At 41.6% G+C, this 27189-nt stretch overlaps 1 protein-coding gene across 1 annotated transcript in view; it reads right to left on the reverse strand.

Annotated features, from left to right (window-relative positions):
• CNST (consortin, connexin sorting protein) overlaps window positions 1-27189 on the reverse strand; it is a 176478-nt gene that overhangs the window by 32176 nt on the left and 117113 nt on the right. The window contains exon 9 of the mRNA XM_040429319.1: window positions 13406-14211. Coding sequence (XP_040285253.1) covers window positions 13406-14211 — 806 coding nt within the window. The remainder of the gene's footprint in view (window positions 1-13405; window positions 14212-27189) is intronic.

Here is a 27189-nt window from a genome sequence, read left to right on the forward strand (position 1 = left end):
AAGGGGCGTGTCCTTTCTGCTGCAGTTCAGGGGGCGTGTCCTTTCTGCTGCAGTTCAGGGGTGTGTGTCCTTTCTGCTGCAGTTCAGGGGTGTGTGCCCTTTCTGCTGCAGTTCAGGGGTGTGTGCCCTTTCTGCTGCAGTTCAGGGGTGTGTGCCCTTTCTGCTGCAGTTCAGGGGTGTGTGCCCTTTCTGCTGCAGTTCAGGGGTGTGTGCCCTTTCTGCTGCAGTTCAGGGGTGTGTCCCCTTTCTCAAGCGGCCTGTCTTGTCTGCTGCAGCTGGTGACAGTTGAACTCACTAAAAGAGTTCCAAGAGGGGTCTGGATGCATTTCTAGAGTATAATAATATTACAGGCTATAGTTCTTAGATTTCTGAAAAGGTCATTGATCCAGGGAGCTATTCTGTTGTCTGATTTGAGTCGGGAAGAATGTCTCCCCTAAAAAATTAGGAACACTGGCTTCTACCTCATGATGATTTTTTGCCCTTCTCTGGATCAACTCCGTGGGATAATAGGCTGAACTGGATGGGTGCGTGTCTTTTTTCAGGCTATGTTACAGTTGATGGATGGAACTGAGCATGTGCGTCCACCTCAGTGAGGACGACACAGAAATTAGAGCAAACAGCAGGTGGCACTATACAGATCAATTTCCGTGAATAACTCAGTGGCTATAATACATTTTTAATTACATGAAATAAGAAAATTATTTAGGAATATTTTTTGTGGGACAACCCCTTTAAATGCACTTATTAGGAGAGATCTATATGCTGGTGAAGATCATATCAAGGATACCTGGGCTAAAAGTATGCGGATCATTATAATTATGTTATACTGTTACTACAATATATTGGACATTTTAGAACAGATTTTATGAGGAGCCTGACACAGGGCACATAACTGCAAAGTTGTCCAGACATCACATACAAATGAGATCATACTACATGACTGTGTTCCTTTGTAGAACAGCTGTCCTGGCACTGCTTGCACGTGTCTGCTGTCTGCTTCCAGCACATGTCACAATCACAACACACGTCATGAGGAAACCTTTATCTAGGCCTATACGCCACAATTATGGGGTAAAAAAGTTACCCATTATGGCACACAGCATGTGTGCACCAGAATTTGGGACTTTTTGAGCGTGGCTTAGAGGAAGGGGCATGGTTTCGCAACGCTACATTTACTATACCTTTTGTCAGAAAGTGTGATCACAAGCAGAAAGCGGCAATGCTACATACAAATGGTGCATTCAGTTAGGATATAATGGTGGATACAATCGCTATAATATCCACATTCAAATAATATGAAAATCCATTTAAAATGGGTTTCAGCGTTGGGCAAAACATGTCCAAGGCGACATTTAACTATTTCTTCCCCTGTCATCTATGCACAGCTGCTCCAGCAGTGATGTGTCCGTACACCCATGTGCAAGAAAACAAAACACGTCCCACGGCGCGAATTACCGTCTACCAGTCACCAGGGTCAAGAAGGAATCTTTTAATGCAGCAATACAACGCGTTTCGGGGAATCACTCCCCTTCATCAGGTACAAAAGAGCTGCACAAGTGTAACAGCACAAAGCTACACACATTTATACATACAAACATACCGCCATAAGGAGGTCACAAGGTCAGAAGGGAGGAGTTTTGGATATTGTCTAGATGAACAATGACACATATAATGTGCATATTGGCAGGTTCTCATAATAGACCGCCGATGTGCACATTCCAACCACATCTATGCTGTATGAAGCAGAAAAACGCACTAATAACAGTCCATTTAAAAAGATCTCAAATGGCTACGCCCATATAGGGCTGACCTTAAGGAGTATGCAATTGAAAGTGCATCACAAAGGTCCTGATCATGCAGATAAATGATGTGATCCTATTGAGGGTTCAGGACCTGCATCACATGAGCGGATCCTAGTCACGTGAGGACCGTTACCTAGTTACAGGAATGCTTCAATGATAAGAAGGCCGTCTTCTATAAGGAAGCTGGCCTGCATCATTCGGCCCGACGTCATGTGACCCGTATCACATGAGTAGATTCCGGTCATGTGAGGGCCGTTACCTGGTTACAGGGAAGCTTCATTCGGTATATAGTAAAAGAAAAAGGATCATATATATAACATAATAATGTCTTGCAAATACAATGATTAGATTCCCACAAGAAAAAGGAAAGAGTACATATATAAAAAAGTGGCATAATATGGCTTTAAAAAGATTATTTGATGATTATTAAAAATATATATGTATATAAAAAATATATATGTATATAAAAATGACACATGATCTTATATATAAATATGACATGTTATATAAAACAGTTATATAAAAGTGCACTGTGTGCACACTTAAAAATAAATTAGATGACATTTGCCACTCGTTTAGAATGCTGGATAAAACATTCCTACTAATGGAAAGAATATTGATAAAAATATATATAAGTGAATTGGAGCACTGTGTGATCCAACCACATAATAGATGGCAGTTACTAGTGTAGAATCTGGGGGATATAAAGGTGGGCGCATGCGTGCAATAGAGGAAAAAACACACATGCGTCCGCCAACCTACCCAGAAAGGATGTATAATCAGCACCAGAGTCTGCCATATTGGTAATACAGCTTACAATTGGACCTATTGGTTTGTAAAAAGAAGAAGGTACAAGACAACAGTTGTATAAATGAGGGTCTAAACCTGATAGAGAAAAGAAGAAATTATTTCTCATATTCTCCGTTAGTAATCTGATACTAACAAAGGTGAAATCTATAGGTTAATTTCAAATGCCTCATTTAAACCCAGAGGACTCAGGCTATTAAGTTTATAAATCCAGAACATTTCACGTCTTTTAATTGTTTGTGTAATGTTCCGGGTAAGGCATGAATTTTCTCTATAGGTATAACGGAAATGCTTGAAAATAGACCCTGATGTTTATTCGTAATGTGTCTTGATACACTATGCTGCATAAATTTCTTCTTAGTGTTTGAACGATGCTTGTTCAATCTGTTACGCAACGTCTGTGTGGTGCGACTTACGTACTGTAATCCACATTGGCATTCAAGCACGTAGATCACGGTATTTGACCCACAGTCCATTGGTTGTTTAATATTAAAAGTTTCCCCAGTGGTGTTATTATTACGAAAAGAAGTAGACTTTCGTATAGAGAGGCAACATAGACACTTTGGTTGTCCGCATTTTGTGCTACCCACTGGTCTAGATGGTATAAATGAACTGGTATTTGGCCCAGTTACTTTATAATGTGTTTCACGTAACTTGCTTGGTGCTAACAAATTTTTTAGGGTTTTTGCTCTCCTGAAAGTCAGAGGCGGGTGACTTGGTAAAGATTTGCCTATATATGGGTCTTTTTTAATAATATGCCAATGTTTAAAAAGAATATTCCTCACATCCTTATGATTGCTACTAAAGGTAGTGATAAAATTGGCACCCCATTTTTTGTTTTGCTGTTTGTCCTTTGCCTGATCTTTCTGGCTAACTAATAGGCAATTTTCTTGTGTAAGAGCCTTAGCTCGATTGTAAGTCGCCTCAATGACTCCATGAGGGTAGCATTTTTCCTGAAACCTTTTGCAAATTATCTCACTTTGTGAGATAAAATCCCTAGTGAGTGAACAATTCCTCCTTAGTCTCTTGAATTGACTAAAGGGAATATTCGTCTTCCATTTTTTAAAATGGAGGCTAGAATACTCAAGGTAACTATTACAGTCAACCTTTTTGAAATACGTGCGTGTTACAATTTTATCACCAATAGCATTCATTTCTAAATCCAAGAATTCAATTCTTGAACAATCATGCGTCCCAGATAGAGATAATTCGCAAAAGGTTTCAGGAAAAAGGCTACCCTCATGGAGTCATTGAGGCGGCTTACAATCGAGCTAAGGCTCTTACACAAGAAAATTGCCTATTAGTTAGCCAGAAAGATCAGGCAAAGGACAAACAGCAAGACAAAAAATGGGGTGCCAATTTTATCACTACCTTTAGTAGCAATCATAAGGATGTGAGGAATATTCTTTTTAAACATTGGCATATTATTAAAAAAGACCCATATATAGGCAAATCTTTACCAAGTCACCCGCCTCTGACTTTCAGGAGAGCAAAAACCCTAAAAAATTTGTTAGCACCAAGCAAGTTACGTGAAACACATTATAAAGTAACTGGGCCAAATACCAGTTCATTTATACAATCTAGACCAGTGGGTAGCACAAAATGCAGACAACCAAAGTGTCTATGTTGCCTCTCTATACGAAAGTCTACTTCTTTTCGTAATAACACCACTGGGGAAACTTTTAATATTAAGCAACCAATGGACTGTGGGTCAAATACCGTGATCTACGTGCTTGAATGCCAATGTGGATTACAGTACGTAAGTCGCACCACACAGACGTTGCGTAACAGATTGAACAAGCATCGTTCAAACACTAAGAAGAAATTTATGCAGCATAGTGTATCAAGACACATTACGAATAAACATCAGGGTCTATTTTCAAGCATTTCCGTTATACCTATAGAGAAAATTCATGCCGATACCCGGAACATTACACAAACAATTAAAAGACGTGAAATGTTCTGGATTTATAAACTTAATAGCCTGAGTCCTCAGGGTTTAAATGAGGCATTTGAAATTAACCTATAGATTTCACCTTTGTTAGTATCAGATTACTAACGGAGAATATGAGAAATAATTTCTTCTTTTCTCTATCAGGTTTAGACCCTCATTTATACAACTGTTGTCTTGTACCTTCTTCTTTTTACAAACCAATAGGTCCAATTGTAAGCTGTATTACCAATATGGCAGACTCTGGTGCTGATTATACATCCTTTCTGGGTAGGTTGGCGGACGCATGTGTGTTTTTTCCTCTATTGCACGCATGCGCCCACCTTTATATCCCCCAGATTCTACACTAGTAACTGCCATCTATTATGTGGTTGGATCACACAGTGCTCCAATTCACTTATATATATTTTTATCAATATTCTTTCCATTAGTAGGAATGTTTTATCCAGCATTCTAAACGAGTGGCAAATGTCATCTAATTTATTTTTAAAAGTGTGTACACAGTGCACTTTTATATAACTGTTTTATATAACCTGTCATATTTATATATAAGATCATGTGTCATTTTTATATACATATATATTTTTTATATACATATATATTTTTAATAATCAAATAATCTTTTTAAAGCCATATTATGCCACTTTTTTATATATGTACTCTTTCCTTTTTCTTGTGGGAATCTAATCATTGTATTTGCAAGACATTATTATGTTATATATATGATCCTTCTTCTTTTTCTTTTACTATATACCGAATGAAGCTTCCCTGTAACCAGGTAACGGCCCTCACATGACCGGAATCTACTCATGTGATACGGGTCACATGACGTCGGGCCGAATGATGCAGGCCAGCTTCCTTATAGAAGACGGCCTTCTTATCATTGAAGCATTCCTGTAACTAGGTAACGGTCCTCACGTGACTAGGATCCGCTCATGTGATGCAGGTCCTGAACCCTCAATAGGATCACATCATTTATCTGCATGATCAGGACCTTTGTGATGCACTTTTTAATTGCATACTCCTTAAGGTCAGCCCTATATGGGCGTAGCCATTTGAGATCTTTTTAAATGGACTGTTATTAATGCGTTTTTCTGCTTCATACAGCATAGATGTGGTTGGAATGTGCACATCGGCGGTCTATTATGAGAACCTGCCAATATGCACATTATATGTGTCATTGTTCATCTAGACAATATCCAAAACTCCTCCCTTCTGACCTTGTGACCTCCTTAAGGCGGTATGTTTGTATGTATAAATGTGTGTAGCTTTGTGCTGTTACACTTGTGCAGCTCTTTTGTACCTGATGAAGGGGAGTGATTCCCCGAAACGCGTTGTATTGCTGCATTAAAAGATTCCTTCTTGACCCTGGTGACTGGTAGACGGTAATTCGCGCCGTGGGACGTGTTTTGTTTTCTTGCACTACTATCTTCTTGGGGGCTCCAGGCTTCTCCTTTTGAAGATCCCTCGTGGTCCCGAGGCTGCAGACCGCCATATCCAGACGTCCAGGCTTGTTTGAAAATACCTACAATAGTGTTGTGCCTATATCCGCACAACCACACAAGGTGAGCCTTGCCAATTCTTTTTGTTCACCATTATACACCCACAGAATTACCCTATGGTGCGCCCATCTGTTTCTCTACAGATTTAAAACCAGCCTGCTACATCACGTACACCCATGTGACTGGTGCAACAAACTAATGGCGTCCGTGGGGTGGTCTTTATACCGCCGAGACCAGTCGTGGGGTGGTCTTTATACCGCCGAGGCCAGTCGTGGGGTGGTCTTTATACCGCCTAGGCCAGTTGTGGGGTGGTCTTTATACCGCCTAGGCCAGTCGTGGGGTGGTCTTTATACCGCCTAGGCCAGTCGTGGGGTGGTCTTTATACCGCCTAGGCCAGTCGTGGGTATCCCGGTATGCCACAGCTGCAGTCAGGTAAATGGTGGGGGAACATAGGGGTAAGGTGAAGCTGGTTAGGCGATATGCCTTCATATTGGGTTGTTTTCCATGCATGTCTACTAGCTACACTCCTCAATGTCAGACTTCACAGCAGCAGACGGTTTTCCACCTTTGTCACTAGTCATGTGTCTCTGTACACAGCTATGTATCATAAAAAAAAAGTACAAAACTTACTCCTAATTTTTATTGTTTCTGCAAGTATTTAACCCTAGATCACCCAAGTGGGGAGAAAAAAAGCACATGGGAAACCAAATACACCTGAAACATGAGGGCCCGGCCTCTATTCCCCTAGGCCCTTCCTCTTTCCCTGTTATCTCAAAATAGTAGTATACATGTAAACCTCAGCACCATACGTGGCTGCCTCACAGGTTACTTTTTCACTAAGTTTTTTTTCTTCTAAACAAAAAAAAAAACACCTTTACCTTAAAAACCTGCAGCACACGTCATGTAAATAACGAAGTTCTTCAGATGGAAACATCCATCAGATCCCTGGCCACAATTTGTCAGCACAGATCACTTGTACCGATTGTTTTATCGGGGATTGTCAGAGTTCTAATTAGAACTTGGACAGCCCCTGTAAATGTGCTACAACAGGGATCAGCAACCTTCGGTGCTCCAGCTACTGTGAAACTACAACTCCCAGAATGCAACATGCTCGGCTGTTCTTTTAACTCCCATAGAAGTGAATGGAGCATTCTGGGAGTTGTAGTTTCAGAACAGCTGGTGATGCCTATGTTAGAATAACAAACGAAGCGATATTTACCGACACTTCCAGCGCTGCGCTTCAATCCTCGCTACTGATGTCACCAACTGGTTGTAATAGTGACATTCTGTACATACAAGTCACCTGCAGCTGATCACTGCCCTCTGCGGTCTACTGGATGTTACAAGAAAACAAACAGCTCATTGGCGGGTGAGAAATGTGGCAAGTATCACTTAGTCTACTTTCACACTGGCGTTTTGGCTTTCCCTTTGTGAGATCCGTTCAGGGCTCTCACAAGCGGTCTAAAACGGATCAGTTTTGCCCCAATGCATTCTGAATGGATAAGGATCCGCTCAGAATGCATGAGTTTGCCTCCGTTCCTTCTCCATCCGCTTTGGAGGCGGACACCAAAACGCTGCTTGCAGCGATTTGGTGTCCGTCTGATGAAACTGAACCAAACGGATCTGTCCTGGCACACAATGTAAGTCAATGGGAACGGATCAGTTTTCACTGACACAATCTGGCACAATAGAAAACGGATCCGTCCTCCATTGACTTTCAATGAATTGGCTATGTTAAAAATAATAATAAAGGGATCCGCACAAAACGCGAGTGTGAAAGTAGCCCAATTTTGTTATTTTCGCATATTTACACAGGCAGCCTGAGTTTTTATTGAACTTACACAACCCCTTTAAGGGAACTTGGTTCAAAAGAGGTCCACGTTTCCCTGACTTCCTGCCACAAGTCCACGATAACGGAGGCCGATATCCTTATCTGTATAGCAATTCGGAAGTGATCTGGAATTACAGCTGTATTTTTGCTTAGATGGGGACATATCTGAACAGCCTTAGGCTTGGTTCACACGAGTTATTTGGTCAGTTATTTCCAGCAGTTATTGTGATCAAAAACCAGCAGTGAAGCCTACTTAAGCCCCATTCACACTTACAGTGGAATCCTGACATTTTCTGGAGTTTACGCGGAGGGGCTGTATGTGTGAATGCGCACATCCGCAATATCAGTCCCGGACTTTACCCAGACTTTTTCTTCCCAGAGCCCTAATACTAACTCCGGGTTAAGTCCGAGTGAGCGCATGTGAGAAAACTGCAGCAAATGTTCCAGAAAATCACTATGGCCATGACCAACATTCCTGCCCCTTGTCTAGGCACCTGGAACATTTCCTCTATGGTGAGAACGCACCCGACATGGAACATCTCTGGGGTGATGGCTACATGTAACTCTGGTAAATCTCTGGACCTGGTAATCTGGAAATATTCCGGAGTTTAGGTGTGAAAACAGCAATAGAGAAGGTATTATGGAAAGCTTTGCTCCTCTTCTGTCTTTTTGACCCACACCTGGTTTTGGATCACAATAACTGAAGGAAATAACTGACCAAATAAAAAGTGTGAACTTGGCCAAGTTAGGAGGCCATCCTGAGAGAGTAGGCCATCTTTTAAGGAGTTCTGAACAAGGACAACATCTTTTACTGCAAGGACACAGTATTACCTTCTCCAAGACAATTTACTGTACTTACAACCTCTCCAAGTGTATGGTAACCTTTAACCACTACAGGACCGCCGTACGCAGGATTGCGTCTATGCGGCGGCCCTGTTATTCTGGGTGGATGCACCGGCGCGTCCTCTCGCGAGACGCGAGATTTCCTGTGAACGCGCGCACACAGGCGCGCGCGTTCACAGGAACCGGAGGCAAACTAGCTGATCTACAGCCTGCCAGCGGCTGTAGATGCAATTTTTTTAACCCCTAAAAGGTATATTAGACGCTGTTTTGATAACAGCGTCTAATATACCTGCTACCTGGTCCTCTGGTGGTCCCTTTTGCTTGGATCGACCACCAGAGGACACAGGCAGCTCTGTAAAAAGTAGCACCAAACACCACTACACTACTAACCCCTGATCACCCCATATTAGACTCCCTGAACACCCCCTGTCATTGATCACCCCCTGTCATTGATCACCCCCCTGTAAGGCTCCATTCAGAAGTCCGTATGTGTTTTGCGGATCCGATCCATGGATCCGCGGATCCGCAAAACACATACGGACGTCTGAATGGAGCCTTACAGGGGGGTGATCAATGACATATAGCCCATATAGACTCCCTGATCACCCCCCTGTCATTGATCACCCCCCTGTAAGGCTGGCTCCATTCAGAGGTCCGTATGTGTTTTCCGGATCCACGGATCGGATCCGCAAAACACATACGGACGTCTGAATGGAGCCTTACAGGGGTGTGATCAGGAAGTCTATATGGGGTGATCACCCCCCTGTCATTGATCACCCCCCTGAAAGGCTCCATTCAGAGGTCCGTATGTGTTTTGTGGATCCACAGATTCATCGATCCATGGATCCGCAAAACACATACGGACGTCTGCATGGAGCCTTACAGGGGGGTGATCAATGACAGGGGGGTGATCAGGGAGTCTATATGGGGTGATCACCCCCCTGTAAGGCTCCATTCAGAGGTCCGTATGTGTTTTACAGATCCATGGATCGGATCCGCAAAACACATACGGACGTCTGCATGGAGCCTTACAGGGGTGTGATCAATGACAGGGGGTGATCACCCCATATAGACTCCCTGATCACCCCCGTGTAAGGCTCCATTCAGACGTCCGTATGTGTTTTGCGGATCCGAGCCATGGATCCGTGGATCCGCAAAACACATACGGACCTCTGAATGGAGCCTTACGGGGGGGGGGTGATCAATGACAGGGGGGTGATCACCCCATATAGACTCCCTGATCACCCCCCTGTCATTGATCACCCCCCTGTAAGGCTCCATTCAGACATTTTTTTGGCACAAGTTAGCGGAAATTGATATTTTATTTATTTATTATTTCTTACAAAGTCTCATATTCCACTAACTTGTGACAAAAAATAAAATCTCACATGAACTCACCATACCCCTTACGGAATCCAAATGCGTAAAAATTCCAGACTTCTTCTCACGCTTTAGGGCCCCTAAAATGCCAGGGCAGTATAAATACCCCACATGTGACCCCATTTTGGAAAGAAGATACCTCAAGGTATTTTGTGAGGGGCATGACGAGTTCATGTAAAATTTTATTTTTTGTCACAAGTTAGCGGAAAGGGAGACTTTGTGAGAAATAAACCCAAAAAAACCCAACTTTTATGAACTCGCCATGCCCCTCACGGAATACCTTGGAGTGTCTTCTTTCCAAAATGGGGTCACATGTGGGGTATTTATACTGCCCTGGCATTTTAGGGGCCCTAAAGCGTATGAAGAAGTCTGGAATCCAAATGCCCTCCTAAAAGATACTCATTGGAATTTGGGCCCCTTTGCGCACGTAGCCTGCAAAAAAGTGTCACACATGTGGTATCGCTGTACTCAGGAGAAGTTGGGCAATGTGTTTTGGGGTGTCTTTTTACATATACCCATGCTGGGTGAGAGAAATATCTCTCTATAATGACAACTTTGTATAAAAAAATTGGAAAAGATGACTTTTAGAGAGATATTTCTCTCACCCAGCATGGGTATATGTAAAAATACACCCCAAAACACATTGCCCTACTTCTCATGAGTACGGCGATACCACGTGTGACACTTTTTTGCAGCCTAGGTGGGCAAAGGGCCCAAATTCCAATGAGTACTTTTAGGATTTTACAGGGCATTTTTTACACATTTGGATTCCAGACTTCTTCTCACGCATTAGGGCCCCTAAAATGCCAGGGCAGTATAACTACCTCACAAGTGACCCCATTTTGGAAAGAAGACACCCCAAGGTATTTTGTGACGGCATAGTGAGAGTTCATGGAAAAAAAAAAAAAAAATCATCATTTTCCGCTAACTTGTGGCAAAAAATAAAAAGTTCTATGAACTCACTATGCCCATCAGTGAATACCTTAGGGTGTCTACTTTCCGAAATGGGGTCATTTGTGGGGTGTTTGTACTGTCTGGCCATTGTAGAACCTCAGGAAACATGAAAGGTGCTCAGAAAGTCAGAGTTGCTTCAAAATGCGGAAAATCACATTTTTGTACCATAGTTTGTAAACGCTATAACTTTTACCCAAACCATTTTTTTTACCCAATTTTTTTTTTATCAAAGACATGTAGAACAATAAATTTAGAGAAAATTTTATATAGAAATGTAGTTTTTAAAAAAAAAAAATTACAACTGAAAGTGAAAAATGTCATTTTTTTAAAAAAAATTGTTAAATTTCGATTAATAACAAAAAAAAGTAAAAATGTCAGCAGCAATGAAATACCACCAAATGAAATCTCTATTAGTGAGAAGAAAAGGAGGTAAAATTCATTTGGGTGGTAAGTTGTATGGTTAAGCAGCATTTTCTACCACATTATATATATCATTTGCATAGCCGCTAAATTTTGCTTTACTTATCAGGAGCTGAGCCTAAAGGCCTCCGGCACATTAGGGTATTGTCCCACCAGGAACGGCAGGTTTGGCATACACTGGTATGCGTATGGGGGGCTCCCGACTCTTCCCTGACAGATGATGTTGGGGGGAGAGAAGGATCGGGTGAAATTAAGGCTACTTTCACACTAGCGTTTTTGCTGGAACCGGCAGGGTTCAGCTTCAGTTACTGATAATACAACCAACTGTGTCTGTCATGAACGGATCCGGTTGTATTATCTGCAACATACCGAAGACTGATTCGTCATGAACTCCATTAAAAGTCAATGGGGGACAGATCCGTTTTCTATTGTGGCAGAGAAAACTGATCCATCCCCATTGACTTGCATTGTGGGTCATGACGGATCAGTTTTGTTCCGCATCCCACGACGGAAAGAAAACCGCAGCATGCTGTGGTTTGCTCCCTGGTATGAGAACGGAACGCATTTTGGAGCATTCTGTTCTGTTCAGTTACTTTTGTCCTCATTGACTGAACTGAAGCATTTTCCTCCGGTATTGAGAACCTATGATGGATCTCAATACCGAAAAATATTAACGCTAGTGTGAAAGTAGCCTAATATTTTCACCTGAACCGTTTTTCTGGGAGGTAAGCTGCCACCGTAAGTGTGTGGGCAGCAGCTTGTTCACCTCTTCCGACTGAAAACAGGTACACTTTCAGCCGAGTCAAAAGTACATGTGTATGGAGGAGCTGTGAGGGAGTCCAAAGAGAGAGCTGTTGGCCAAATGATGGTTCGGCTGCCAGCTATTGAATGTGCATGTCCAGCTTAAAGCTGGCCAACATATTAGGTTTATGGGCTTAGGTGCCCATAACAAGCAATCAGATTCTATCTTTCATTTTTCAGAGCTCCTTTAGAAAATGAAAGGCGAGGTGTGATTGGCTGCCAATTTTCCTTTACATCAGTTTTGATAAATCTCCCCATATGTGTATAGAGGTCTCCTGACGGCTAATGTTGGAGGAGATAAGGATCAGGCAAGTTGGACTGCAATGGTCCGATCCTTAGGTTCTCAGGAGATAAGCTGCTGCTGGTGGTGGTGACTTTCTTCTACTCACTACATATGCATGCTCAGCCCAGTCAAGCATGCATATGTACAGGAGGATTGGGAGGTTAAAGGGGTATATGGGGGCATATCGCTAGCACCTACACTGAGAACGGAGTGGGGAAAGGTGATGGGCACACTGCGCATGTGCAGCCGCCCTCCATTCATTTCTATGGGGCTGCCAGTCGGCCCCATAGAAATGAATGGGAGCGGTTGCTGGGAAACCCGGGGTCCTCCAGCCACCACTCTCTCCGCTCCGTTCTAGGCGTAGGTGCGGGCCCCAGAGGTGAGACCCGCACTTATCAGACAATAGGGGCGATATGCCTCCATTTGTCTATGATGGGAATACCCCTTTAAAGTTGGCAGTACACATTAGAAAGCTGTTGGCCAAACAGCTATTCCCCCCTTCCCCCCCGTCACTACACAGGCACACTCAGGGAGGGAGGAATAAGCTCACGGTATGCATTATTAGCTCTACTTTCAAGATTACTCACAAGACAAATGATAAACCTTAATTACAGTGAGAAGAAATGCATGCTCATGTACTGTCGATTTACACGGGATGCAAGTGTGAAATTCTGATTTAGGACGATGGTATGGCTCTTGTTGTAAGGTGCATTCCCCTCTGCATATAGGGCTAAACACGGCATGTACTTTACATGCTGTGACTTTACCATAACAACGGCTTGGTAGGACTACAAGTGAGATATAAACACATCATGAAACATGACAACTTACCTCCTCTATCTCTATCCTCTTTGCTAGTTCATCTAGTGATAGCAGGTTATCCCCCAAGACAGATTCCCCTGGGCTTGGTGACATTTCATCTTCAGAATAGGTCTCCTCCTGGAAGTCCAAGTGAGCCAGGAAATTCTCACTTTCTTTCAGGTCCCCGTTGAGGAGACTCGCAATAAACTCAACTGTTGCTTGCCTCTGAGACTTGTTCAGTTCTTCCAGGCATTTCTGATTAGCACTGCCTATCGGGCAAAGTTCTGTTTCACCTACTTGGCTCTCTGTATTAATAATCCTCGTTGTAGCTCCATCTTCTGAGCTGCTTACAGTGTGGACAGTCTGGATGAAACTCGTGCATTCTAAGAAACTACTCCCTTCAGTGCAGTCATCCTGTGTTTCCAATGAACAATCTGAGTGAACGATAGATGCTGTAATTAATTTGTCTACCATCAGGTTGTCGGCTCGTTCTTCTGTCCTGTCCTTGGAGAGCGTTTCTATTTCTGACACGTTACCTCGTGGTGTTGCTTCAGGTTGCAGGAGGTTGTTATTCTGCCCGACATCCCCAGAAGGAAAGCTGCTGTCAGGATTAGCCCTGCCTCCTGTCCCTGTGGACAGGGTGGGTGACTCCAAGCTTCTTTCACAAGTAATGAACTTCTGTCCCTCTGTGTGGCTCTTCCCGGACACAGCTTGATGGTCTGCCACCATGCTCAGGTTGCCTGTTGTGCTGCCATCAGGAAGTGAGTGCTCGGTCATCTCTGCCACGCCAGGCTTCCTGCTTTCTGACATCTTTATGCCAGATCCACTTGCTCTATCTGAACAGAAACAGGAAAAAGAGTTTTAGTCTCTTTGAAAAAGAATCCTGCCCGGCCACCCGTATTACAAGTCAGCGCGTCGATGGAGACTTGACGAGTTGAGACCTCAATGTTTAGGGCACATTCTATGCCGAGTTAGCCATGACTATACTAACTAAATTTAGAGATCAGACGATTAATAAATAATGAGAAGCCTCGTTCTCTTCCTAGGCTGGCACGTGGCATTTGTACAGATGTAAGGTAATGTACAATTAGCAATGACACTCTCCGAGATCATGTACAACAGCTGGAAGAAAATGTGCCATTCCCTCCCACCGCCGGTACTTCTACGCTGCTTTCATCATACTAGTGTTCTTCATTAGACCCACACTGAACTGTCGATTCGAAATCGATACTGCTGAAAGATGCTGACTGGTTGCAGAGCAAAGGTCAAATTAAATGGAGTAAGAACAAGATTATTGGCTCCCTGTCAACTAAGCCCAGATCACAGCATAAAGCCTTATATCATGACATTACCCAGCACATTATTCATACCGGAATGGAAAAACTATGTTTCCGATATTTTTAAGGTCACACTGGAAATTCATATTAAATCCTAAAGACTGTGGGCCAGAATAATGGCGTGAAAAAGGCGCAAATTTTTGCGCAATCACTAAAACTGCGCAAAAATGTGCTACTTTTTTCTGCTCTGCACTATGCTCGCTAGTTTTCTGAAAGTGGGCGTGTTTTCTTATGTAAAAATCTCTAGACAGATTTACTATTGCGACTATTTAAAAAGTCGCAAAAAAATGCGCAATTTTACTCCAGTGAGGACCATGCTTATCTTATGAGACTTTTGAATAGAACATGCGACTTTTTCGTAAAGACATGCGAGTTTTGTAAAGCTGCTTACTGACGGATAAACTGCTACCGGCAAACTACATTTATTACAGTCTTAAAGGGCCGATCATAAATCTGACTTGGCTAAAACTGACTTTAGCCATATGTGAAAGTGGAGTGAGCTGTCAGAGTAATGATAAATCTGGCCCTGTGGGCCAGATTTATCATTACACTTACATCTTACTCCACTTTTACATATGTCCAAAGTCACTTTTGGCTAAGTCAGATTTATTAATAGTCCTTTAACCCCTTAGTGACCACCCATACGTGTTTTTACGGCGGTCACTAAGGGGCCTTAGGCTGGGATGCCGCGTTTTTACGGCGGCCCAGTTTAAGCGCTGCACGGCTCCCCCGTGCAGCGGGGAGCGCGGACCTGGCTCTCACATGAGAGCCGGGTCCCTGCTCTAACAGCCCGGAACGGCAGGAGTGCCGATCCGGCTGTTTAACCATTTACATGCCGGGCGCAATGGAGCCCGCTGCATGTAAAGTGGTGACAGAGGGAGCGGACTCCCTCTGTCTCCCATCAGCACCCCGAAAATGCGATCGCGGGGTGCTGATGTGCTGGGAAGCTTACCTTGCTTCCGATCAGGGCCCGAGCCTTTCTTCCGTTACTTCCAGCAGGCTGTGCCTCTCTGGCGCAGCCTGCTGGTCAATGTTCGAATAGCATTGCTATTGAAATGCAATGCATTATAGAGATAATGCATTACATTTTAAAAGCAATCAAAATACTGTATATTAGAGTCCCCTTGTGGGACTATTAAGTAGTAAAAAAAATAGAAAAAAAATACACATTTATTAAATTTAAAAAAATCCATAAAATAAAAAAATATGGTTTTTTTTCCATTGAAAATACGCTTTTCAATGAAAAAAATTGCAAAAAGAAAATATCCCCCATATGTTTGGTATTGCCGCGTCCGTAACGACCGGGACTACATAAATTATCCCCTATGGTGAACGCTGTAAAAAATAAAAAAAGACAGAATTTCGAATTTATTCTTAGTTTCCACCGAAAAAAAACGTAAAAACAAGCGATCAAAAAGCGGCATTTACTCCAAAATCATGCCAATGAAAAATACAAGTCGTCTTTCAAAAATCAAGCCCTCACACAATTCCATATAAAAAAAAAAAAAAAAAAAAAGTTATGGGTCTTGTGAAGTGGCAATGCAAAATAATTTTTTTGGTTAATAAAAGGTGTTTTATTGCAAAAAAAGTAGTAAAACGTAAACAAAATTATAAGTATTTAGTATCACTGTAATCGTACTGACCCAGAGAATAAAGATATTATGTTATTTGTACCGAAAAATGAACGCCAAAAAATGTATAATGTAAAAACGCAGTGGCAGTATTGCTATTTTTCCCTATCTCCCTCCCAGAAAGAGTTAATAAAAGTTAATCAGAAAGTTATGTGTACCCCAAAATGGCGCCATTAAAAACTACAACTTGTCCCGTAAAAAACAAGCCCTCATAAAGCTATATAGATGAAAAAATAAAAAAGTTATAGCTCTTGGAACGAGACCATAAAAAAAGGAAGAAAAACGCTTGGTCATAAAGGCCCAAACAGGCTTGGTCACTAAGGGGTTAATACTGTGATAAATGTGGTTTGACGGTAGCAGTTTTTCCTTCAGTAAGCGGCTTTACAAAAGTCGCACGTCTTTACAAAAAAGTTGCATAAGATAAGCATGGTCCTCCTTGTAGCAATAGTAAATCTGTCTAGAGATTCATTTACATAAGAAAACACGCCCACTTTCAGAAAACTGGCGAGCATAGTGCAGAGCCAATAAAAGTCGCAAATTTCTGCACAGTTTTAGCGACTGCGCAAGAATTTGCGACTTTTTCACTCCATTATTTTGACCTGAGCTAATAATAAATCTGGCCCTGTATGTATTACAGGTCTATAGCTCCAAATACAAATCACAATATTGTGTACAAGCGCCTCCCTCGTCAAGAAAACTAAAGCACACAGCAAATTTTTTACTGCTGGTCCTTCTAGAATACCTGTACACAATGCGGATTATGCACGGTTTTTCAGCATCGATTTAAGTCCAGAAAAGCCAGGGGGGGGGGAATAAAAAGATAAAATAAAAAAAATAAATCACATACATATTGCTTTTTCCTTCTGTGCGGAAATTGCACCCTTTTCAATAGAAGACTGAGATCTTAAGCAAAATCGCATCAAATTCGCACCAAAAACCGCCATTAACACACATCGTTTTTTGTGTGGATCTGTTTTGAAAACTGCACTTGTTTGCAGGTCCTAGGGTTGGGCAATATACTAGTATCTACAATATACCACTGTATTAAGAAAAGGTAATATTACCATTTCTTAATCACCACGGTAATATAGTGAGGTCACAGGGGCGGTCGCTCGGTCTTACTTGACAGTACTGACCGTTTTTAAAATGGGCAACGTGTAGGCGCGCACTGACGTGTTATACATGCAGAAGCACAACATGACTCGGTTCCGGCATACATTATAGCTACTGTATAGTCCTTACCCGTCATACACATAGGAACCAGAGCTACTCCTTGGCCCTTCATACACATGGCAACCAGAGCTTAGCTGGAGGGGTAAGGGCGCTAGAGAAGCGTCTTGACATAGTGGCTGTACATTGTGAGGAAGAGACATCAAGTGAATGAGAATCATTGACAAAATATAGTCAGGCCTTCTCCCCAAATACATCTGTGGTGCAGTATATATTGTCAGGTCTCCCGCTGTCCTATATACAGTCTGTGTGGTGTAGTATATATTTTGCAGGTCTTCTCCTCCTCCCCTATATACAGTCTATGTGATGCAGTATATATTGTCAGGTCTTCTCCTCCCCTATATACAGTCTGTGTGATGCAGTATGTATTTTGTAGGTCTTCTGCAAAATATATACTGCACCACACAGACTGTATATAGGGGAGGAGGAGGTCTTCTCCTCCCCTATATGCAGTCTGTGTGGTGCAGTATATATTTTGCAGTTCTTCTCCTCCCCTATATACAGTCTGTGTGGTGCAGTATATATTGTCAGGTCTCCCCCTATCCTATATACCAGGGATGCTTAACCTGTGACCCTCCCATGACGCCCTTCTGTAGGATGAAAGCTGTAGGTTGTCAGGGAATGGGGGAGTTGTAGTTTTGCAACAGCTGGAGGGCCGCAGGTTGAGTATGCCTGCTATATACAGTCTGTGTGGTGCAGTATATATTTTGGAGGTCTTCTCTTCCCCTATATACACAGTCTGTGTGGTGCAGTATATATTTTGCAGGTCTTCTCCTCCCCTATATACAGTCTGTGTGGTGCAATATATATTTTGAAGGTCTTCTCCTCCCCTATATACGGTCTATGTGGTGCAGTACATATTTTGGAGGTCTTCTCCTCCCCAATATACAGTCTGTGTGGTGCAGTACATATTTTGGAGGTCTTCTCCTCCTCAATATACGGTCTGTGTGGTGCAGTATATATTGCAGCGCTGTTCCCACTGAAGTGAATCAGTGAGGGTGCAGGGTGCCTTACCCAACCAATCAGATATTAATGGCTTAAACTGAAGTATGGGCCATCATTATAAGAAGACCAGAAAACTCCTTTAAGTCTCCTAATTTTGAGGCTGTCCTGGAATTTTTCAGATAGTTGCCAACCTTGACTGGTGCAATTACAGCAATACCAACTACAGTTTTTAAATGTTCTTGTAATAAAAACACATTTTAAAAGAAAAAAAAAAAAAATAAGCTTTGTGCCACCACATTCTCAGACCCATAACCAGAGGTGTCTGGACATGCCTCAAGACCCTTTCCCTATTGAAAACATGTACTTCCAGTCAAATAACGCGTGCATGTGGAGATTGGAAGGAAAAGCTGTTGCCAAACAAGCCAATTTAGATGTCACCTGTATGCTACTTTAAGCCAGAGGTAAAAAAAAAAGCAGGTAAGTGGGCCAGACCACACTGGGATTTGCAGTCTATAGATGCTATGAGGTCCAATATGCCCTCCAAGTGGCACCAAAGCATAAGGCAACATGCACCATTTTCTTATTTTCATCTATGTAAATTTGACACAATTTACACCAATTGTGAAGACAAATCAACCATGCATGCTACAACATGACTGATAAACCTCCCGCATGGAGTTCATCTGGAGATACCAGCAGCGACAGAGGGTGTGGATATGGCTCAACACATTCTGATGCCTCCTTCTCTACAGGTTGGTGGCCCAATGCTTCAATGGCAGAGATTATCGCCAAGACATTAACAATTGCTTAACCTGTGTGAAGTTGGCACCCCATGTTCTTAAATTTCAAAAAGAAATACACCATTCGTTTGTGCTGGTTTGTGCCGCAAAAATGTTCCTGAGATATTGCGCGTTAGATTTTTATGAAGCCCTGCCCACTTTCCACCCCATGTTCTTAACCGCTTGCCGCCACGCTAACGCCGAAAGGCGTCATTGCGGCGGCTCCCCCAGGCTACGCTAACGCCAATAGGCGTCATCTCGCGTGAGCCGAGATTTCCTGTGGTATCTCCGTACTCAGGAGAAGTTGGGGAATGTGTTTTGGGGTGTCATTTTACATATACCCATGCTAGGTGAGAGAAATATCTTGGCAAAAGACAACTTTTCCCATTTTTTTATACAAAGTTGGCATTTGACCAAGATATTTATCTCACCCAGCATGGGTATATGTAAAAAGACACCCCAAAACACATTCCTCAACTTCTCCTGAATACAGAGATACCAGATGTGTGACACTTTTTTGCAGCCTAGGTGGGCAAAGGGGCCCATATTCCAAAGAGCACCTTTCGGATTTCACTGGTCATTTTTTACAGAATTTGATTTCAAACTCCTTACCACACATTTGGGCCCCTAGAATGCCAGGGCAGTATAACTACCCCACAAGTGACCCCATTTTGGAAAGAAGAGATCCCAAGGTATTTCGTGATGGGCATAGTGAGTTCATAGAACTTTTTATTTTTTGTCACAAGTTAGTGGAATATGAGACTTTGTAAGAAAAAAATAAATAAATAAAAAAATCATCATTTTCCGCTAACTTGTGACAAAAAATAAAAAGTTCTATGAACTCACTATGCCCATCAGCGAATACCTTAGGGTGTCTACTTTCCGAAATGGGGTCATTTGTGTGGTGTTTGTACTGTCTGGGCATTGTAAAACCTCAGGAAACATGACAGGTGCTCAGAAAGTCAGAGCTGCTTCAAAAAGCGGAAATTTACATTTTTGTACCATAGTTTGTAAACGCTATAACTTTTACCCAAACCATTTTTTTTTTACCCAAACATTTTTTTTTTATCAAAGACATGTAGAACAATAAATTTAGAGCAACATTTATATATGGATCTCGTTTTTTTTGCAAAATTTTACAACTGAAAGTGAAAAATGTCATTTTTTTGCAAAAAAATCGTTAAATTTCGATTAACAACAAAAAAAGTAAAAATGTCAGCAGCAATGAAATACCACCAAATGAAAGCTCTATTAGTGAGAAGAAAAGGAGGTAAAATTCATTTGGGTGGTAAGTTGCATGACCGAGCAATAAACGGTGAAAGTAGTGTAGTGCCGATTTGTAAAAAAGGGCCTGGTCTTTAGGGGGGTATAAACCTGTGGTCCTTAAGTGGTTAAATGTCAAAGAAAAACACCATTCGTTTTTGCTGCGTTTGTGCCGATTTGTGCTGCAAAAATGAACGTTTGCGCCGCTTTGGTGTCCGAGATATTGCGCGCTTGATTTGCTGAAACCCCTCCCATTTTCCACCACATGTTTTGAAATTTCAAAAAGAAATACACCATTCGTTTGTTCTGCATTTGTGCCGCAAAAATAAACGTTTGCGCCGCACTGGTTTCCGAGATATTGCACGCTTGATTTGCTGAAGCCCCGCCCACTTTCCACCCCATGTTTTTACATTTCAAAAAGAAAACCAAATTACGTACTGGTAATTCCCTTTTCATGAATCCTCCATGACGGCATACCATGAGAGATGACCCGCCTCCAACCAGGTAGGGACAGGAAGTATAAATTTGACTCTCCTCTGGCTCCTCCTCAGTGTCTTTCTGGATCGACAGTCTAGAGAGTGTTCTTTCGAATCTTTTCATTTATTCACTTTTTTTTGCACACCATCACACACACCATCACCTACGTGTAGTCCTATCATCTAATATATATATATATATATATATATATATATATATATATATATATATATATATATATATTATATAATATATACACTGCTCAAAAAAATAAAGGGAACACTTAAACAACACAATGTAACTCCAAGTCAATCACACTTCTGTGAAATCAAACTGTCCACTTAGGAAGCAACACTGAGTGACAATCAATTTCACATGCTGTTGTGCAAATGGGATAGACAACAGGTGGAAATTATAGCAATTAGCAAGACACCCCCAATAACGGAGTGGTTCTGCAGGTGGTGACCTGACCAGTTCCTATGCTTCCTGGCTGATGTTTTGGTCACTTTTGAATGCTGCCGGTGCTTTCACTCTAGTGGTAGCATGAGACGGAGTCTACAACCCACACAAGTGGCTCAGGTAGTGCAGCTTATCCAGGATGGCACATCAATGCGAGCTGTGGCAAGAAGGTTTGCTGTGTCTGTCAGCGTAGTGTCCAGAGCATGGAGGCGCTACCAGGAGACAGGCCAGTACATCAGGAGACGTGGAGGAGGCCGTAGGAGGGCAACAACCCAGCAGCAGGACCGCTACCTCCGCCTTTGTGCAAGGAGGAACAGGAGGAGCACTGCCAGAGCCCTGCAAAATGACCTCCAGCAGGCCACAAATGTGCATGTGTCTGCTCAAACGGTCAGAAACAGACTCCATGAGGGTGATATGAGGGCCCGACGTCCACAGGTGGGGGTTGTGCTTACAGCCCAACACCGTGCAGGACGTGTGGCATTTTCCAGAAAACACCAAGATTGGCAAATTCGCCACTGGCGCCCTGTGCTCTTCACAGATGAAAGCAGGTTCACACTGAGCACATGTGACAGACGTGACAGAGTCGGGAGACGCCGTGGAGAACGTTCTGCTGTCTGCAACATCCTCCAGCATGACCGGTTTGGCATTAGGTCAGTAATGGTGTGGGGTGGCATTTCTTTGGAGGGCCGCACAGCCCTCCATGTGCTCGCCAGAGGTAGCCTGACTGCCATTAGGTACCGAGATGAGATCCTCAGACCCCTTGTGAGACCATATGCTGGTGCGGTTGGCCCTGGGTTCCTCCTAATGCAAGACAATGCTAGACCTCATGTGGCTGGAGTGTGTCAGCAGTTCCTGCAAGACAAAGGCATTGATGCTATGGACTGGCCCGCCCGTTCCCCAGACCTGAATCCAGTTGAGCACATCTGGGACATCACGTCTCGCTCTATCCACCAACAGACTGTCCAGGAGTTGGCAGATGCTTTAGTCCAGGTCTGGGAGGAGATCCCTCAGGAGACCGTCCGCCACCTCATCAGGAGCATGCACAGGCGTTGTAGGGAAGTCATACAGGCACGTGGAGGCCACACACACTACTGAGCCTCATTTTGACTTGTTTTAAGGACATTACATCAAAGTTGGATCAGCCTGTAGTGTGTTTTTCCACTTTAATTTTGAGGGTGACTCCAAATCCAGACCGCCATGGGTTAAAAAATTTGATTTCCATTTTTTTTTTTTTGTGTGATTTTGTTGTCAGCACATTCAACTATGTAAAGAACAAAGTATTTCAGAAGAATATTTAATTAATTCAGATCTAGGATGTGTTATTTTTGTGTTCCCTTTATTTTTTTGAGCAATATATATATATATATATATATATATATATATATATATATATATATATATATATATATATATACATACATACACACATATACACACTAATATATATAATATATTAATATATATACACATACACATATATATATATATATATATATACACACACACATATACACACTAATATATATATATATACACACACTAATATATATAATATATATATTAATATATATATTAATATATATACATACATATATACATATACACATATATATACTATATACACACACATATATATACTATATACACACACATATATATACTATATACACACACATATATATATATATATATATATATACACACACATATGTGTGTGTGTGTGTGTGTGTATGTGTGTATATATATACATATATATATATATATACATATATATATATATATATATATATATATACATACATACAGTGGGGGAAATAATTATTTGACCCCTCACTGATTTTGTAAGTTTGTCCAATGACAAAGAAATGAAAAGTCTCAGAACAGTATCATTTCAATGGTAGGTTTATTGTAACAGTGGCAGATAGCACATCAAAAGGAAAATCGAAAAAATAACTTTAAATAAAAGATAGCAACTGATTTGCATTTCATTGAGTGAAATAAGTATTTGAACCCCTACCAACCATTAAGAGTTCTGGCTCCCACAGAGTGGTTAGACACTTCTACTCAATTAGTCACCCTCATTAAGGACACCTGTCTTAACTAGTCACCTGTATAAAAGACACCTGTCCACAGAATCAATCAATCAAGCAGACTCCAAACTCTCCAACATGGGAAAGACCAAAGAGCTGTCCAAGGATGTCAGAGACAAAATTGTAGACCTGCACAAGGCTGGAATGGGCTACAAAACCATTAGCAAGAAGCTGGGAGAGAAGGTGACAACTGTTGGTGCGATTGTTCGAAAATGGAAGGAGCACAAAATGACCATCAATCGACCTCGCTCTGGGGCTCCACGCAAGATCTCACCTCGTGGGGTGTCAATGGTTCTGAGAAAGGTGAAAAAGCATCCTAGAACTACACGGGAGGAGTTAGTTAATGACCTCAAATTAGCAGGGACCACAGTCACCAAGAAAACCATTGGAAACACATTACACCGCAATGGATTAAAATCCTGCAGGGCTCGCAAGGTCCCCCTGCTCAGGAAGGCACATGTGCAGGCCCGTCTGAAGTTTGCCAATGAACACCTGAATGATTCAGAGAGTGACTGGGAGAAGGTGCTGTGGTCTGATGAGACCAAAATAGAGCTCTTTGGCATTAACTCAACTCGCTGTGTTTGGAGGAAGAAAAATGCTGCCTATGACCCCCAAAACACCGTCCCCACCGTCAAGCATGGGGGTGGAAACATTTTGCTTTGGGGGTGTTTTTCTGCTAAGGGCACAGGACAACTTATTCGCATAAACGGGAAAATGGACGGAGCCATGTATCGTGAAATCCTGAGCGACAACCTCCTTCCCTCTGCCAGGAAACTGAAAATGGGTCGTGGATGGGTGTTCCAGCACGACAATGACCCAAAACATACAGCAAAGGCAACAAAGGAGTGGCTCAAGAAGAAGCACATTAAGGTCATGGAGTGGCCTAGTCAGTCTCCGGACCTTAATCCAATCGAAAACCTATGGAGGGAGCTCAAGCTCAGAGTTGCACAGAGACAGCCTCGAAACCTTAGGGATTTAGAGATGATCTGCAAAGAGGAGTGGACCAACATTCCTCCTAAAATGTGCGCAAACTTGGTCATCAATTACAAGAAACGTTTGACCTCTGTGCTTGCAAACAAGGGTTTTTCCACCAAGTATTAAGTCTTTTTTTGTTAGAGGGTTCAAATACTTATTTCACTCAATGAAATGCAAATCAGTTGCTATCTTTTATTTAAAGTTATTTTTTCGATTTTCCTTTTGATGTGCTATCTGCCACTGTTACAATAAACCTACCATTGAAATGATACTGTTCTGAGACTTTTCATTTCTTTGTCATTGGACAAACTTACAAAATCAGTGAGGGGTCAAATAATTATTTCCCCCACTGTGTATATGTATATGTATATGTATATATATATATATATATATATATATATATATATATATATATATATATATATATATATATATATATAAAGAAAGAAAGACACCGCGGCACATCCGTTTAGTGAAAAGAGTGAGACCCTTTATTCACCCAAGCGACGTTTCGGTCCGCTTGCTGGGACCATTTTCAAGCAATACAATACTGTGAGAATTCTGGGTATTTATGCAGTCATAATCAGTGCACATTCATAATTGACAATTAGCAAAACTTTACAAAAAACAAAGTATCAATACATATCATAAATATAGAAATGTGTTCAGCCCGGAGGGAAGCAAGAATCAAAACCATAATCGATATATGCAAAACTTCCAGGTACGTATAAATATTAATAATACAGTGAAATACATAAGTGGCAATCAATAGTGATTGCCACTTATGTATTTCACTGTATTATTAATATTTATACGTACCTGGAAGTTTTGCATATATCGATTATGGTTTTGATTCTTGCTTCCCTCCGGGCTGAACACATTTCTATATTTATGATATGTATTGATACTTTGTTTTTTTGTAAAGTTTTGCTAATTGTCAATTATGAATGTGCACTGATTATGACTGCATAAATACCCAGAATTCTCACAGTATTGTATTGCTTGAAAATGGTCCCAGCAAGCGGACCGAAACGTCGCATGGGTGAATAAAGGGTCTCACTCTTTTCACTAAACGGATGTGCCGCGGTGTCTTTCTTTATCTACACTGTACACCTTGGTAAGGTGTTTCCACTGCTGGCACCCTAACTTCTTATACTGAGGAGTGCTGCCTTGAACTTTCCTTTCTATATATATATATATATATATATATATATATATATATATATATATATATATATATATATATATATATATATATAATACACACACACACACACACACACACTAATATATAAATATATATATAAAATATATATATATATATATATATATATATATATATATATATATTATTTATTTATTTATTTTTCGGTGGGAAACCCCTATGCCGTCATGGAGGATTCATGAAAAGGGAATTACCGGTACGTAATTTGGTTTTTCCCCTTTCATCCTCCATGACTGCATACCATGAGATATAACATATTAAACAACTAGGGGGGGATTATAGCTTGAAGAACTTTCCTCCCAAAGGCTAGATCTTGACCTGCCTTAACATGGACTCTGTAATGTTTGATAAATGTATTAGGGCTAGACCAAGTGGCCGCCCTACAGATCTGTTCTAGTGAAGCGTTAGCTTTTTGCCGAGGAGGCAGAAACTGATCTTGTAGAATGGGCTGTAAAGGCTTCAGGAGGTGATTTCCCTAGCGCTTTATATGACTCTGAAATAGCCATTTTAATCCATCTGGAAACAGTATTTTTTGTCGCTCTCTGTCCCTTATTTGTACCAACAAATTCAACAAATAAAGAGTCAGTCTTTCTGAAGGTTTTCGGAGCTTCTAAATATATTAGAACTGCTCTGCGTACATCCAATTTATGAAACCTTTCCTCTCCTTCTGTTTTTGGGTCGTCACAAAACGAGGGAACCAATATTTCTTCTTGCCTGTGGAAATTAGACACAACTTTGGGAAGGAAGGAGTTATCCAATTTAAACGTAATTCTATCTGAAGAAATAATACAGAAAGGCTCATTAATCTTTAGGGCCTGGATTTCACTAACCCTGCGAGCTGACGTAATTGCCACTAAGAACAGGGTTTTTAGCGTTATATATTTTACTGAGACATTTGACAAGGGTTCAAAAGGACTTTCTATTAGGCCTGATAAAACCACATTGAGATCCCAGGGGGGAATCGTGGATCTCAACGATGGTCTCAGTCTGTCTGCCCCTTTTAGGAATCTGATAATCCAAGAATGATTGGCAATTTTCTCATCAAAAACTGCACTAAGAGCCGACACGTGAACCCTTAGTGTATTGGGACGTAGACCTTTCTCCAGCCCGGACTGTAAAAAACCTAGAACTGAAAGAACGGAAAATTTTTCAGGGGATACATTTTCTTTCATACACCAGGTATTAAAAAGTTCTCCACACTTTACCATAGATTTTTGAGGTTCTCTTTTCTACTGCCCGTCATAGTATTGATGACTGAATCTGACAAGCCTCTAGCTTTTAGAATCATCCTTTCAGGTTCCAGGCTGCCAAATGCAGCCTTTCCACCCCGGGATGGTGAACTGGTCCCTGCGACAACAAATCCTGATCCCAAGGAAGAATCCACGGACTTTGAATGGACATGA

The sequence above is a fragment of the Bufo bufo genome, chromosome 4 (genome assembly GCF_905171765.1).
Source record: "Bufo bufo chromosome 4, aBufBuf1.1, whole genome shotgun sequence".
Lineage (NCBI taxonomy): Eukaryota > Metazoa > Chordata > Amphibia > Anura > Bufonidae > Bufo > Bufo bufo.